This window comes from Armigeres subalbatus, chromosome 2 (assembly GCF_024139115.2).
Source record: "Armigeres subalbatus isolate Guangzhou_Male chromosome 2, GZ_Asu_2, whole genome shotgun sequence".
Classification (NCBI taxonomy): domain Eukaryota; kingdom Metazoa; phylum Arthropoda; class Insecta; order Diptera; family Culicidae; genus Armigeres; species Armigeres subalbatus.
In genome coordinates this window covers 7436359-7453158 of record NC_085140.1, presented here as the reverse complement: position 1 = coordinate 7453158, position 16800 = coordinate 7436359, and the positions used below count along the sequence as shown (strand labels likewise).

At 39.9% G+C, this 16800-nt stretch overlaps 2 protein-coding genes across 2 annotated transcripts in view; one reads left to right on the top strand and one right to left on the bottom strand.

Moving 5' to 3' along the window:
• The window catches only part of LOC134217619 (uncharacterized), a 394075-nt gene that overhangs the window by 348815 nt on the left and 28460 nt on the right, over window positions 1-16800 (bottom strand). The gene's annotated exons all lie outside the window — the stretch shown is intronic.
• Window positions 432-16800, top strand: part of LOC134217621 (protein henna) — a 78536-nt gene continuing 62167 nt past the window's right edge. The window contains exon 1 of the mRNA XM_062696422.1: window positions 432-630. Coding sequence (XP_062552406.1) covers window positions 577-630 — 54 coding nt within the window. The 5' untranslated portion in view covers window positions 432-576. The remainder of the gene's footprint in view (window positions 631-16800) is intronic.

Sequence of the window (16800 nt, the reverse complement as noted above, 5' to 3'; positions counted from 1 at the left end):
TTAAAAAACGTTAAAAATGGTTGTCCATAATAAATCTTAATAAATTCCAGGAAATTCGTGTGAAAAAATCGCAAGCGATTTGTTTACATCTTCCGCGTAAAAAACGACACCAGTGTACATCGGGTATGAAGCGTTGACTCTTCCTTGATTGAATGAATTCAAAAACTAAAAATCCATCGAGAAACGGCTGAGATATTAACGTCAAAGTCTATCCATTTTTCGTGACGTTTTTCGGTTTTGTGCAACGTAAAGTGAATATTGAAAAGACAGACTTCTACGTCAAAGAATTATTTCTATCATAGGTCCACAAACCTAGCTCTTGCAAAATTAACATTGTGTTTCACCCTAATAGCATTTCGCACACATCCACATGAGAATCTATTGGTACTCACTAATTCATCGCAGATATCTCACCCCTAAGACGCTACACAATCAGTAACCAGATGGACACCGACCACTGCACAATAGTTGTGGATCAGTTTGTTTTGTGTTGATTCCTCGTGCCTTTTGTAGCAAAAACAACCCGTTTCTGCATTCCCGGTGTAATTTGTTCGAAACAGTGAATCGGAACTTATCATGGCGAGTATCGAAAAAGAAGACAACATCCACTGGATCCTGGATCCCGCCGAGGTAAGTGGAACGAAAATTGTCATGTTCTGTACCGCGCCAATTTACATCAACGTGATTCGACAATGATGGAAACACAAACCAGTCAAAAGTAGTCCACATCGCGGTGCCGGCCGTAGCGCACAATGTGGTTATAGTTTATACAAATTCTCTACCCTGGTATCTTTCACATTTCCATCACCCGCGGGGACACTAAACAAGGTTTTTTTTTCAACGTACAAGATAAATCGTATGGAAAGACGTCCGTAAAACCACAGTAAAGTTCCGATGTGGCTTGCAGTTGTATTTTTACTGCGGCGTTCCCCCATCTCGAGGGAGATGTGTCGTTCTGCCAACTATGCATTATTCACATTTTCTTCCACTCCGAGGACTTGGGAAACTGGCTGAGGCAGACCTCACCTTCCACTGAGGAGATGTGGGTAAAAGCTTTTTAACATTTTCCATTTGCTCTACATAACTACTATCGCACATACTACATATGCGGCGGGAGGAACTCGCAAGAATGTGTCCGTGTGTAACATGGGAGCGGTTTTTCGCATTTTTCTCGTGCAACTATCTCCAAAACTGTTTCATTTGAAATGAAAAAAAAAATCCCGCGCGTTGCACTAGTAGTGAATGAATGACTCATTTCGGATAGCGTCTCCTTTTTCTCATCCACCAAGTGGAATTACTCGCGAAACAAAAGCACCACGTCCCATCGCACTGAATTTGCTCGACATGGGTACATCCTACCACAACACCTCGCTGCTAATGGAAACGATTGCTGTTGCAGTAATTGCGAACCTCTCCTCCGGCGCTCTTGAAGCGCTCAGGTGTTCACAGCAGAAGTGCCATTCATGCTTCCCGTTGCAAACACTTTGCAGCCACACAGTTTGAGAAACTTTTAGCCGAGCCTACCGTAATCGCGTTTGGGTGTGAACATGTGCGCAACATTGTCATCCCTATCATTCAACAAATCTGGTACATACAAGTTTTGCTGTTCCTGTGCCTAAATTGACACAGTAGAAGTGATGTTCCGTCGCTCACGGCGTGAAACTAAGGACTTTTGCGACACTAAAACACCAAACTTACATGTCATAAGACGAATTTAGTACTATCCCATTTACTTCCACAACATTATAATCTCTACAGATACGTATTTCGACTTCAACTTTAAGTCCGTTTTCAGTATCTCGTGTTTGACTTGATTTGAAGCAGGGAGACCAGATACATGTTTATAAGTCTGTAGCAATCTCAGCAAAATGTCTATAGGGTAATTCGCCAAATCTTGAACGACTGATTTCTTCGCCTATTGTTGAACGCACGTGCATTTCTTATGGCAGTTCAACAATAGGCGAAAAAATTTGCCGTTCAACATTTGGCGGTTTCTCCTATTTGTCTGTATAAAGTTTGTAAGGTACAAGAATAAGAAAATTATTCAAAACTATGCACTTTTGACAACGTAGTATATCGAGGTTTAAATAATCAAAAAGTCGCTGTAAAACTTATTCGAATGAAGTACGAGATACTGAAGGCGGCCTTACTGTTAAGGTTGAAATACGTATCTGCAAAGCTCCAATTAGGTGGTGGAATTAAATGGTACCTGTGTAGTAGTACGTATAAAAATTATATCAACATGGTTTATGTTATACTTCTATAACAAAATTTGCTAGAAACTTGGGGCAGTGCACTATGGTCCAGGATACAGATTTACGCGGAAAGATGCATTTTATGCCAAAACTATATTTTTCAGAAAAAACTATTGTTCTACAAAATTGTTCGAAATACTAGGGTTATAATTATGGTGCTACCAAAAAATAGAGTGGCTTATCATAAGAAAAAAAATCGCTTTTTTTTATTTCTCGGAATACTGACATGTTATGTTCTACAAAGTTGTAGCGCAGCTTATTCCAATAAATTTTGCTAAAAAAGCTTTTTCTCAGCTCTTAAGTTGGTTGATTTAGAGAAATGTTACCTAATTGGATTAGGGTGCATCTAAAAAAAAACAGTATTTTTGATCTACTTTTTTTGTTTTAGATTTCTCGAAAAAGTCGTCTACAACTTTGTAGAACATAACACATGTCAGTATTCCGAGAAATAAAAAAAAAATATTTTCAATTTTTTGGTAGCACCATAATGATGGCCTTACTATTCCTAACAATTTTATACAACAATTTTTTTTCTAAAAAGTATAGATTCGACGTAAAATGCATCTTTTCGCGTAAAACTGTATCCCGGACCATAGTGCAGTGTGTTGTTAAAATATCTAAAATAATATTTATAAATAATACACTACTTGAAACAAAAACCTTTCAAGTTTTGTTACATTTTTATCACAAAAATAACATGTTTTGTTAGAAATTTATAACAGAATGAAATTCAAAATATATTATTAACCGTAAAGTATGAAATTTTTACAGGCCACGATAGGTCTCCAATAAGAAATATTCGTTTTTGTCTGAACAAGATTATTTTTCAAGAACCTGAAACTGAGCCCGTTACAAACTAGACAACCTTTTCAAATCATATCTGCGTTGCGATATCTATACTTTTCCACATGTATTTTCTTTGCCTCCTTTTATGGGAAATTCGGTGTCAAAAAAGTTAATAGAAAAATCTCTGAATATTTTCTTAATTTTTATATTGTGTCATTAAAAAGAGTGATAAAAGGCAATTGTCTAATTAAAAATCTGTTCGAAAGCCCAAAAAATTCCATTCGGAAGTCCAAACAAGGTTCGAAGAAGAGACATAATAGGAAATGGAACAATTCCGTTGGAAACTACACAGAACGACATCTTTTGGTCTCCGAACTTTGTTGAGTTTTCGAACGAAACTTTTTTGGGCGTTCAAACCGAATACTTTTGCATTTCCGAAAAAAAAAAATCGTTTTGGATTCCTAATGATATAACAAAATCCTGTTCGAAATCCTAAAAAGGATTCAGGTTTGGTATCCCTTGCACAGAAGCAGAAAAATATTTTATTCAGAAGCCCAGATGGCTCAACTCGGAAGTCCAAAAGTATCCCTTTCAAAAGTCTAAAAGGACTCCGTTCGAAAGTCTAAAATAATTTCGTTCGGAATCCTAAAAGGATTCCGTTCGGAATTCCATCCAGAAACCCTAAATAATTAGTTTCAGAAGCCCAAAGATTTCTGTTTTGGAATCCCAAAAGAATTCCGTTCAGCAGCATAAAATGGTTATATTCAGGATCCCCTGTCCAGAAGCAGAAAATGGTTATATTCAGAATCCCCGAAAAATCCAATCGGAAGTCCAAAACGGTTGTATATTATTTCGCCGAAAAACACTTCGCGGATTTTTTTTTCAATGTAGGACATTCCGCGGAATGTATCAACTCTCCGAAACACGTTTCGCGGAATGTACCTTTTTTTCGAAAAACATTTCGCGGAATGTACCTTTTCACCGAAAATCATTCCGCGGAATGCCATTTGGCGGAATTCAACTAGAATAATTAGAATAATTATCATTGAAATATTTATGGATTTCAGCTCAATTACATGCAATCTGGGTTATATTCTTTTGGATTGTGATTTAATGCAATGAAATCTCTTCTTTGAATGACCGCAACCGGTCGTTATAACGCAAAGTCAGGGTACAATACCTTCTTGAAATGGACACGTTTGCTCGGTATAAAGAAAAGAAAGGAGGTATTCCCTTATATGAATTAACGCATCTGCCTGGTAAAGGGAAAAGATAATGCCTACTTTGAATGGATGCGTTTGCCCTAGAGATGGTCGGGTTTGTAAACCCGAACCCGATTTGTGAATTTCCTTTAAATCCGGAATAATTTTTTTATCAAACCCGAACCCGACCCATACCCGAGAATGTTTGCATTCGTAAACCCGTACTCGACCCAAAACCGACACAATTTAAGCCCGCACTAAAGTCTTGCCCGAAAATTCAAACTAGACATTTTCGGTTTAATTTTTAAATCGAAAAAAATGTAAGCCCAAATAACGAACTAGCCTCACAATTAACAAAACTGAATAAAATAATATTCAGTGTTTTATTTCTTAAACCCGTACCCGACCCGAACCCGATTTGTTTTATCTCACAAACCCGAACCCGACTCGAACCCGTATAAGGCGAAAGGAGTTGATAATGTCTTTTTTAAGAACGCGTCTGCCCGGTATAAGGCGAAGGAAGGAGTAACGCCTTCTTTGAAAGGATGCATCTGCCCGGCATAAATCGAAAGGAGTTGATAATGCCTTCTTTAAAAGAACGCGTCTTCTCGGTATAAGGCGAAGGGAGGGGTAATGCCTCCTTTAAATGGATCCATCTGCCCGGTATAAGACGACAGGAGTTGATAATGCCTTCTTTAAAAGAACGCGTCTGCCCGGTATAAGGCGAAGGGAGGAGTAACGCCTTCTTAAAATGGATGCTTCTGCCCGGTATAAGGCGAAAGGAGTTGATAATTCCTTCTTAAAAAGAACGCGTCTGTCCGGTACAAGGCAAAGGAAGGGGTACAGTCGGGATTCGCTGGTTGGGATCTTAATACTTGGGTCACTTTTTAGTTGGGCCTCCGCTGGTTGGGCAATGGCCCAACTAAAAAGCAACCGTACGACAAAATTCAATGTAAACACGGAAAACGGCATTGGGCGTCACTGGACATCATTTGTGATGTTCAAGTCGAAATACACGTGTTCAAATGGCTGTCAGTTGACCCAACTAAAAAACCGAATTCGTTAGTTGGGCCGAGGTCGTGGCCCAACCAGCGAATCGCGACTGTAACGCCTTCTTTAAATGAATGTATCTGCCCGGTATAAGGCGAAAGGAACTGATAATGCCTTTTTAAAAGAACTCATCTGCCCGGTATAAGGCGAAGGCAGGAGTAATGGCTTCTTGAAAATGATGCTTCTGCTCGGTATAAGGCGAAGGGAGTTAATAATGCCTTCTTTAAAAGAATGCATCTTCTCGGTATAACGCGAAGGTATGAGTAACGCCTTCTTTAAATGAACGCATCTGTGCGATATAAGGCGAAAGGAGTTGGTAATGCCTTATTTGTATGGATGCGCCTGCCAGGTAAAAGGCAAAAAGAGTTTGTAAAACCTTCTATAAAAGAACGAATCTGCCCGGTATAAGGCGAAGGAAAGGGTAATGCCTTCTTTAAATGGTAGAGTCTGTCCGGTACAAGGCGAAGGGAGGATGTAATGCCATATTTAAATAAATACGTTTTTTCGGTATAAGGCGAAAGGAAGAAATAAAGGATTATTCATAAAAACGTCTATCCGTAACAAGGTAAAGAGAGGACATACTTCATTATATCTGGCCTAGAGGCCTGGATAAGAGAAACGCGGATAGAAAATATCCCAAGTAACATTTTAAGTTTTATAACGCTCTTAAAGACCATAATTTACTCTACAAGAGTGTTATAAAACCAGCAGAAAACCAAAATGTTACTAGGGATGACTCTTCCAACACTACAGTCAATCTTCTTCATCAAAGAACAACACATTAAGTGAAGAATATGTTTATGTATATAAAATCTCATAATCTGCTATTTAATGTGTCCACATAACATAACAATAGAATCCAATAAACAATACAATTTTATTTCATAATCTATTAATGACTTGCATCTAATATTGCAAACTAAAATGCATTCAAATTTGTTAATTTAAAAATGGCACAAAATCGACATTTAGCCGTTTTCAGTATTCGAGCCATAATATTGGCTGCTTGACAGGTTTCCTGCTCGATTGGCTGCTGTTTCTTGACGGTTCGATTGGCGGTACATCCCTTCAGGCCTCTAATCTGGCCCATCTGCCAGATATTATGAAGGATTTGTAAGGGGCAATTGCAATTTTGAAAACTACTTCTATATATATATTCTGGGAGACCTTCCTTAGCCGTGGAAGATGCGTGGCTGCTGAGCAAGACTATGCTGAAGAAGGCTGGGTTCAACATCTGGCCCGGACTAGGAAATTCATAGAAAAAAAAATCTACTTTGTTAAGGTATATAAATTTTAACGTAATAATCTCGTGTGAAACTTCTCAGGTAATAATTGTGGAAGTGCTGAATGAACATTAAGCTATTTACTATGTCTGAAACTTGATTATGCATATGTACAACATGTGATAGATTTAGTTCGGAAAAGGTATTGGAGGGTAACCGCCCCTTCGGTGGGGTTTGATCCCACGACCCCAGTTCGCATGACAGGTGCTTTCCCTACTAAGCTACGAAGGACCTCCGTCGTCCACCGCAGCTTAGCGGGTACTGATGAAACCAAATTCCCAGCACCAGGTACCAGCCGATCTCTCGCAATACATTTTCAGAACTAACTCTCTCAAATGTATTTTTGTACACATCATATCAACCAAGTAGGATGAGTATTTAGTATTGTCCGGCTGCTACACACTTGCTTTATCAGCAACGGCGCTCGATGAAGTAGCGTTGTGTGATTGTGCCAGTTTTATCGTCAGATCCAACACGACCACACAAGCGAAGAGAGATCGCCACTCGAGATCAGTACATTCAAAGTTAATTGCCTATATGCCGGGTATTAAGCCACCCGGAGTGGAAATTAATTACTATGTCTGAAACTTGATTATGCATATGTACAACATGTGATAGATTTAGTTCGGAAAAGGTATTGGAGGGTAACCGCCCCTTCGGTGGGGTTTGATCCCAAGACCCCAGTTCGCATGACAGGTGCTTTCCCTACTAAGCTACGAAGGACCTCCGTCGTCCACCGCAGCTTAGCGGGTACTGATGAAACCAAATTCCCAGCACCAGGTACCAGCCGATCTCTCTCAATACATTTTCAGAACTAACTCTCTCAAATGTATTTTGTACACATCATGTCAACCAAGTGATGAGTATTTAGTATTGTCCGGCTCCTACACACTTGCTTCATCAGCAACGGCGCTCAATGAAGTAGGGTTGTGTGAGTTATTGCCAGTTGGTCGTCAGATCCCAACACGACCACACAAGCGAAGAGATCGCCACTCGAGATCAGTACATTCAAAGTTAATTGCCTATATGCCAGGTATTAAGCCGCGGTGTGGAAATTAATTACTATGTCTGACACTTGATTATGCATATGTACAACATGTGATAGATTTAGTTCGGAAAAGGTATTGGAGGGTAACCGCCCCTTCGGTGGGGTTTGATCCCACGACCCCAGTTCGCATGACGGGTGCTGTCCCTACTAAGCTACGAAGGACCTCCGTCGTCCACCGCAACTTAGCGGGTACTGATGAAACAAATTCCCAGCACCAGGTACCAGCCGATCTCTCGCAATACATTTTCAGAACTAACTCTCTCAAATGTATTTTTGTACACATCATGTCAACCAAGTAGTGTACATATGCATAATCAAGTTTCAGACATAGTAATTAATTTTCCACTCCGGGTGGCTTAATACCCGGCATATAGGCAATTAACTTTGAATGTACTGATCTCGAGTGGCGATCTCTCTTCGCTTGTGTGGTCGTGTTGGGATCTGACGACCAAACTGGCACAACCTCACACAACCCTACTTCATTGAGCGCCGTTGCTGATGAAGCAAGTGTGTAGGAGCCGGACAATACTAAATACTCATCCTACTTGGTTGACATGATGTGTACAAAAATACATTTGAGAGAGTTAGTTCTGAAAATGTATTGCGAGAGATCGGCTGGTACCTGGTGCTGGGAATTTGGTTTCATCAGTACCCGCTAAGCTGCGGTGGACGACGGAGGTCCTTCGTAGCTTAGTAGGGAAAAGCACCTGTCATGCGAACTGGGGTCGTGGGATCAAACCCCACCGAAGGGCGGTTACCCTCCAATACATTTTCCGAACTAAATCTATCACATGTTGTACATATGCATAATCAAGTTTCAGACATAGTAATTAATTTCCACTCCGGGTGGCTTAATACCCGGCATATAGGCAATTAACTTTGAATGTACTGATTAAGCTATTATTATTAATATTCTGCGAAATGGTGCATTCCGCGAAATGCAATTCCGCCAAAAGTCATTCGGCGAAAAGTTACAAACCGCCAAATGTTATTCCACGAAAATGAATTCCGGGAAATAATTTTCGGCGAAATATTATACAATCGTCCAAAACTATTCCTTTCGAAATTTCAAAAGGGTTCCTTTTAAAAGTCCAAAATAATATTATTCAGAAACTCAAAGGGATGCCTTTCGTAAACCCAGAAGGATTACGTTCGGAAATTCACACAGTTGTGAACAAACGAACGTCTTCTGGACTGCGGCTTCCAAATGGAATTATTTTATGATTCTGAATTGATATTTTTTGGGCTTCCGAAAGAAATCAAGAAAAGATTTCTTTTGGAATCTTAAAAGGATTCTATTCAGAATTGGTTTAGGGTCATTTGGCCGAATGCCGTTTGGCCGAATAGTTGAAATACGCTTTCTTACGAAGTGAGAAGTGAGTGAGAAGTGAGAAGCAAGAAGAAGATGGAAAAACGAAGAAGGAAGAAGGAAGAAGGAAGGAGGAAGAAGGAAGAAGGAAGAAGGAAGAAGAAATAATGAAGAATGAAGAATGAAGAATGAAGAAGGAAGAAGGAAGAGGAAAGAAGGAACACTAAGGAAGAAAGAAGAGGTAAGAAGGACGAAGAAAGCAGAAAAAAGAAAGAAGGAAGAAAGAAAAATGAGGACGAGAGGAAGATAGAAGGAAGAAACTATTCGGCCAAACGTGTTCGGCCAAATGGCGTTCGGCCGAACGGCATACAGCCAAATGGCCTGACATCTCAGAATTCCGTTCAGAAGCCTCAAAGACTACGCTCAAAAGCCCAAAATAATTCCGATCGGAAATCTTATAGAAATCCGTACGAAATCTCAACAGGGTTTGCTTTGAAATCCAAAATAGTATCGTTTAAAACCCTAACATGATTCTGTTTGGAAGCCCAATGCTTTCGAAAACAAATGTCTGAAAAAGTATCTGTAAAGAATACATCGTGGTGAAATTAAATAGGTAGTATTAAACAGGTGAAGACATTTCACTACAAGAGCTTAATTTATTTCACCGAGTAGTGATATTGCCTTTCTCGCATTTAGCCACTACACCAGCCTTATATAGCACTCATATGGTTCGATGTTCCCTTTTTTCATAACTATAAAATGCAAAGGCAATTGTAATCAATGTGGCTTTGCCCCTGGCGAATGAAACTTGTTTTGAGAAAATCAGATAAGGACTGCTACATGAAAAGTTGTTGTTAATGTTAATGTTTATCTCATTATACACACGGACAGTCAGACATTTGCTTGAGTCGATTGGTAAATATGTAACATACTATGGGCTCATATGAAAAGTTAGTTTTCGGTATGAAACAATACTGCACTTCTTTTAATCTCTGGATAATTTATGTTACAGTATTTTTGCAAAGTAGAAGGATTTGAGCAATTTCACATTGCTGAACCGATCTTTTCCCTACTTTTTATAATCTATGCCGATACAAATATTGAAAATAAATTATGTGTCCCACCCCTTCGAATTTTTTGCCCAAAAATAATAATTTAAGGAAGCAACAATAAAATTTCTGAAAATTTTTGAGGATTTTCAAAACATTCTTTAACAAAGTCGGGGAGTTTTATGTTTTTTTTATTTTAGCATTTATTTTTTATTCGTGTCGTTTAAGGGAACCTTTAAAGGTCCTCTACAGTAAATTTGCCTCGTACTTGGCTCGACGCAATCTTATTGTTGAGTTCGAAATACCTACCCATAAAATTAAAAAATAAATAAAACGAAATAGTACTAGCTCGTCTTATAACAGTTCTTCCAAATATCCCATATTGCAACACTGAATTTAGCGTGTTTTGGATTAAATCATGCTAGCAGAGGTTCTCAAGTTACGAGACGAGCCAGCCTCGGGCTGAAAGTCTCGATAATAAAGACAAAAAAAGGTTCTCAAGTGCAAGAGTGTGTCACAGAGATTATTCAAAAAATTTGATTTACCCGCCTTCCGAATCTTATTCCGTAACATCATTGATTGGTAGTTTCATCGCTTAACTCGCACGAACCCATCACGTATAAAGGTGATGTCGCCAGATTAAATCACGTATCGTCCATTACCATTTCAGCGCTGTTGGTCGTTCAGCGTAATAGTGTTTGTAATAGTATCTCCGAGAGTCACCCCCTTCCCACGGTTGCAGCTCCAAGAGCTATAAAAATAATCTCATCACTTCGCCCGGACGAATCTAATGTCGTGCAAATCCATGCTGGGTGCATCCTCTGCTGGTGCGCTGCAAACACGTCCAGAGACTCGTATTTATTAAATGGATCCTTCAGCCGGGATGTCATCTGTGCAGCTTTACAATCCGGAAATGTGTGCGGCGGTTTGTTCCTCCAAGTGTTGACTCAACCCAACTGCGGGAATCCATTAGAGTCAAGCCTGGCTGTGGCCAGTTTTTCCTTTCCCCCTCATTCGCCAGCTGACAACTTGGAAGATTCATTAATTTTTGCAATCTGAAGCTGCTGATGCACTCTCGTCCGGGCTAGGAAAGTTTTCCAAATCACCGTCCATTGGTGTTGCCTAGCTGCTATTGCCATCTACTCCAAGCGCTGCTTGATGTCAGCTTGTTTAGAGCACGCTTAAATTCATTTGAGTGAAATAATATTTTCATTCAATTTTCTTTGGGGGAAATAAATTTCAACTAACTTATGCTTCTTATCCAACAAACTTGCGTCAACAGCGAGCGCAGCTTCTATACGAACTTTGGGCTTCCCACTGCTTTTGGTCATGTCCAGGGTCTTGCTGGGACGTCTTTTCCGCCATAGTCATCGTCGTCGTTGCGGGATGAAGACTCTAACTGTGCACATCGCGACATTAATGCATTACCCTGTACCGCTTCCTGGGTGCTTCTACTTTCATTCATTGGCCCCTGCAGCGAATCAGTCGGTGGAAATAAAGAGCAGAAGCCGGCAATGTTGTTAGAACGCTTTACCAGGGCGTTCCATGCAGGAACTCTACTTCGCTCTGGAAAGAACAATTTCAAATTTATTGCAATTTTTCGCGCTCACACTAGTCTGAGCTTGCTTCAAGATTTTGGTCCATATATTTAGGGGGATTGCTTTCGTGTTCTTTTATGCATGCATGCGGGTTGGCAAGGTGCAAATCGTGCACTATGGGAGATTCTGGAATTGTATGGTTTTTACAATACATTTAGATGGCAACAAATCGTATTCCGCCATCAATTCTGTCCAATCTTTCTTTACAAATCATGAACCAGATACGTATTTCTACCTCAACAAACTACGAGACACTAAAAACAGCCTTTATTGAGGTCAAAATACGTATCTATAACGTTTTTGAGGAGACGTACTCTTACGGAATGAGAAAGGCAAAAGAAGGCCAATTTGTGTAGAAATAAAAAAACACCGCTTGAAAATCCCACAGTGTCACATCGCGCTACATGTTTCACATAAGAAGCAAACCACAGGCAATGGTTCTCCATTTCCAGTATCAAGCGTTTAATTTATGGTCAAATTTATACGCTTTTGTTCACATATCCAACCGAGGTATAAATAACTAGCTATAGGTAAAATCTACTACTAAAAGACCAGAAAACTGGAAAAAAATTCTCAGTAGGTGGAACAAGGAACTCTTCCGCCACAAACATTGTTTCCAGCTTTAATGCATTGCCTGTTATACCCAGATAGTTGGTTGCAAAATATTGTTGCCACTAATGGTCGCTGTTCGGTTGTTGCTAGAATTCCGCAGCGGAACAAAGGGAAACCCCGTCAATGCTGTAACATCGATATGACATTTGCATGACAATATCGATTTATGTGGTTTTCCACCCGGATTAGAGTTCTATCTTCCGTTTAGTATTCACATACACGCAAACATTTCACCGCACGATAATTAGTTGCGGAGCATACCATCCTACGCCATGGGAGTACGGCATTCCATTGATTCTCGCCACACGGCATCATTTCCATGTAAAATGCTACTTTCACTGGTTTTTACGACCACCACCGGCATTCATGGTCCGTATAGTAATAAACCACCAAAATCCCCTCGTAACCAAGCCGCAGCGCAAAAAAAAACACCAACCTACGACATCGATAAACCCATCTAACCGAACAAAGAGAAAAAGATCCTTTAGGCTACGCTGAATGGCATCCTGCCCAACGGCTTTGCCATTGCATTGGAACCGACTTGAAAAGTCGCCCTTTTACGATGATGATGGCGCATTTCCACCCGAACCCGAACATCTCATGCTTTGACCATCCCCGCCGTCCCCCGAGGGCTCACCGTCGTAATCGGCACGCAACGAGATGAAAATATCATCTTCTTGGATTAGGTAAATTGTGCCATAAACAATTTCCTTCAACCGGCACTGCGCACTGCAGTACGAGCCCGCCGAGTACTCCGGAGATTGGTTTTGTAAGATTTGGATTGGGCTTAGAATTAGATGGAAAGCCGTAAAAAATGGTGTCATTTGAATTTTAACTTTCGCTTCCGCTGTAAACCATTTCATGGTTCAATGAAGCTTCACCAGGTTGATAGGACAAAATTTTCTGCAACTCGTAAATGAAGAATCAAATCATCGAATAGCATTACTAACTTACTACCGACTGTTTTACGGTTTGCCGCATTTATTTCTCACGTGATTTATACCATGAAACAAAAACTTGAAAAGTATATGAAGCTTTTGTAACATGTAGAGATTTTCATTCATATTGTAACCTGCCTTTATCTGATGCTGATTCTGGTGTGATGGATGTAAAGCGACTATGTTTATTTGTTGTAGATAATGGCGCAATCTACCCTTTTAGGTTGGTTTGAAACTAAGAGAGCTCTAGCAACATCTCTCCGCGTGGGTTCACTACTGAACATTTCACTGTGCTGCAACTATCCAGAAAGAACAATCTTTTTAAATGTTTGTATGGGCCATCAAATATAAATCCATAATATAATTGGGTTGGCCAAATTAGGCACTAAGGTGGCCAAAACCGGTACTTATTGAGTAAATCCGGGTGAGATGCCGCATCGGTATAGATGCCGCACTTCAAAGATCTGGTAGGCGCAAATGTATGTGAGAGGGTGTCTTTTTTAGCGAAAACAAAAACGTAAGCAGTAACTGCTCATTCTTATCAGCAAAAAAGTGACGGTTAAACACTTTTATTTAAGCCGAGGAGGCCATGAAATTTCTAACGCTATTTTAAATAAAGATTTTTTTTACAGTTTTGAGAAAATTCTTACAAACCCACATATTTATTTTATTATTTGAATCCTCTAAAAACCTTGTAGGTTATGTTTGAAAGCAATTTATGTTTAGAGTAAATATCATAGTGATGTGGCATCTATCCCTTGAAATCGGTATAGAAGCCGCAAAAAAATCAGGGTGATATTTGCACGTTAAGATTTCTGCAAATAAGTTGTTCGAACAAAGAAGCATTGGTTTTCGATGATATTTGATGCTTATAACAAACGACTTCCAAATTTTATACATTGCACCATATGTCTGTATACTTTTACCATCGAGTGCATCGTAGTTACAAGTGAAATCAAAGCTCCTTTGTTCGAACAACTTGTTTGAAAAAATCCTAACGTGTAAATTTATGACAAATGTTCAACTTCTGATTTTTAAGCATTTAACGGTAAATCGCACATTGGCAATTATATTACTTTAATATCCAGGGAAAAAGGGGAAATAATAATATGATAAATTAGTAACATATTGTAATAAATCCAAAAATTTTGTAGAACAAAGACTTTTAGGGGAAACAGTATTTTTATGCACCTAAAAGCTTGAAAATCACCCTAACATGGTCACAATGTTAACGGAACAAGTCATGTTCACAAGACTTGTAGAGTACACCAAGAGCTTCCATTTAGTGGTTGTTGCGATTATTTTTGGCTTTTATATCTCTTGTTGGATTTTTTTCAAAATTTAAAATAGCTCTAAAACACTAAATCGACTTGAGCCACCTTGAAATTTTATCCTAGCGGGCTTGGTCATATGGCTACTGCTTCTGCCTCATACGCAGGAGATCGTGGGTCAATCCCAGGTCCGCCCTATTATCCTGTACTTTTGTATTCTTTTCTATATTTCTCATGCTTCACTTAGTAATCGTAAAAGAACTGGAAATGGACTTCATACCGTTTCCATTACTATTCCTATACCTTCAACCTTAGTATTCTGTAACAGTAATCTGCTAGAATTGGAAATGAACTATAGTGCTCGTTTCATACATCCAATTAGAAATTTCATCAGTTACCTTCTCCTGACGTGGCAGGCGCCAGTATGACCTAACAAATGAGATCACCAGTACTTGTACATTGAAGATGTGTGCTAGTCCCAAGCAAACATCTGTTGGTTCCCTGTGCAAGAACAGCTGATCTGGTCATAATGGAGTAGCAACTACGAGCAGTCAATCAAGCTCAAGCTCAAGCTTGAGCCACCTCGAAATTTTATCCGAATTAGCTGAAAATTTGACAGAAGACTTATTTTAGCATAAGCATTGTGATTCTGGGCTGACCGGTTGAATTTTTGATATTTTTGAAAAACATGAAGAGGTCTAATATGTATGCTAGAGTTGTGTGTCCCTGTCGTACAGCTACAGCAAAGCTTTAAAAAAAAAAGTTTTAAAATTTCACTGCAGCAGAAAACGAAAACGTCGTCGAACCCACACTCCATAGCACGTACGTTTAGACAATTGTCGTCGCTAAACGAAAGGCCACATTTCACCCACTGCATAACAGTCGTCTCCATTCAGCTCGGTCCATGGCTGTACGTCGCCGTCAGGTTAAATAAATCAAATTATTAATTTAAAATTTTGTGTTTGCTCCATACTGACATTCTAGAATTCACGAAATGTTTAGATGCTCAGCTCGTGAGACCTATGCAACAACAGTCTCCAAAATGTTTTCGGCAGCTATCGAAACCCTTCCCTTAGATACCGGTCAAAAAATGCGATTATTGCAATACACCTTCCAAAACGTCAAGCTTAGACCTAATATACCAGATGAACTATGTTGAAATATTTGGCATGTCCCATAGTGATCTCTTACAATTCGCGAAGCTTTGTGCTGTTTAAGGCTTATATAAGGTTTATACAGTAACAACCTCCAAAATGTTTTCGGTATTCATCAAAATCTTTTTCAACCGATCTTTAGAGATTGGTGTTAAGCCCTGCTAATCCCCTTTGAAACAGCATGATATATTGGAAATCGAGACAGCAGACCCGCCTTTTTCAGGAGAAGAAACGCCGCCTGGAAGAAGCGGAGTGCGAGGAGATGGAACAGCTGTGCCGCAAGTTCAACCAGAAGCTCAACGCATCCCGCAAAGGCTTCGTGCCGCGAGCCGAAATGTGGCGGGATAAGGATGGGAGCATCTTGACGGACGAACGTGTGGGGATTAGACTCGCCCAGATTACTATGGGGAGAAAAAAATGTTGTTGAATTCCACGGGGCACCCCCCAGAATTGTGTCTTTGGGTGAGAAAATCAATCTCTGAAAATTTCAGCTCAATCGCTTGTTGCATAAGCTGGCGCATTTGATTTGAAGCCTATATAAAAGTTTATTTAATCATCATACAATGTTCTGTGAAATTGTTCTGTAGCATACCAACTGCCGTTTTTGCAATTCTGAGGTCAATTGAGCAATCAGAACCAAATTCCAGATCAAATGAGTGACGGAGGTGTATTTTCCTATACATTTTGGCTGAAATCCCCATACAAACTTCAAATGCGCCAGCTTATGCAACAAGCGATTGAGCTGAAATTTTCAGAGATTGATTTTCTCACCCAAAGACACAATCCTGGGGGGGGGGGTGCCCCGTGGAATTAGACAACTTTTTGTTTCCTGGGCCAGTCTAGTGGGGATCGAAAGGTGGAAGCAGCACTACACGCAAAAAAAAAAGCATTCCCGAATTCGTGAACCAGCAAAAATACACCGTGATTTTATTCATGAATTCGGGAACACCAGTCACGTTTTCCAGAACGTTCCAGAAAACGTGACTGTATTCCCGAATCCGTGACTGTTGTTCATGAAAAAATTCACCGTGAACTTGATAGTTCACGAATTCATGAACGCTTTTTTTTTGCGTGTACGAGGAACATTTGAATGGCGCTGAGAGTACAGGCAATGAAAGTCAAGGCAGCGGAGGAGATGACTACGTCAGTTCAGCGGGCGATGGATGCCAATCAGCCCCCACCTTGAGGGGAGTTAAGGATGCCATCCAACAGCAAAAGACCAATAAAGCAGCTGGTAAGGATGGT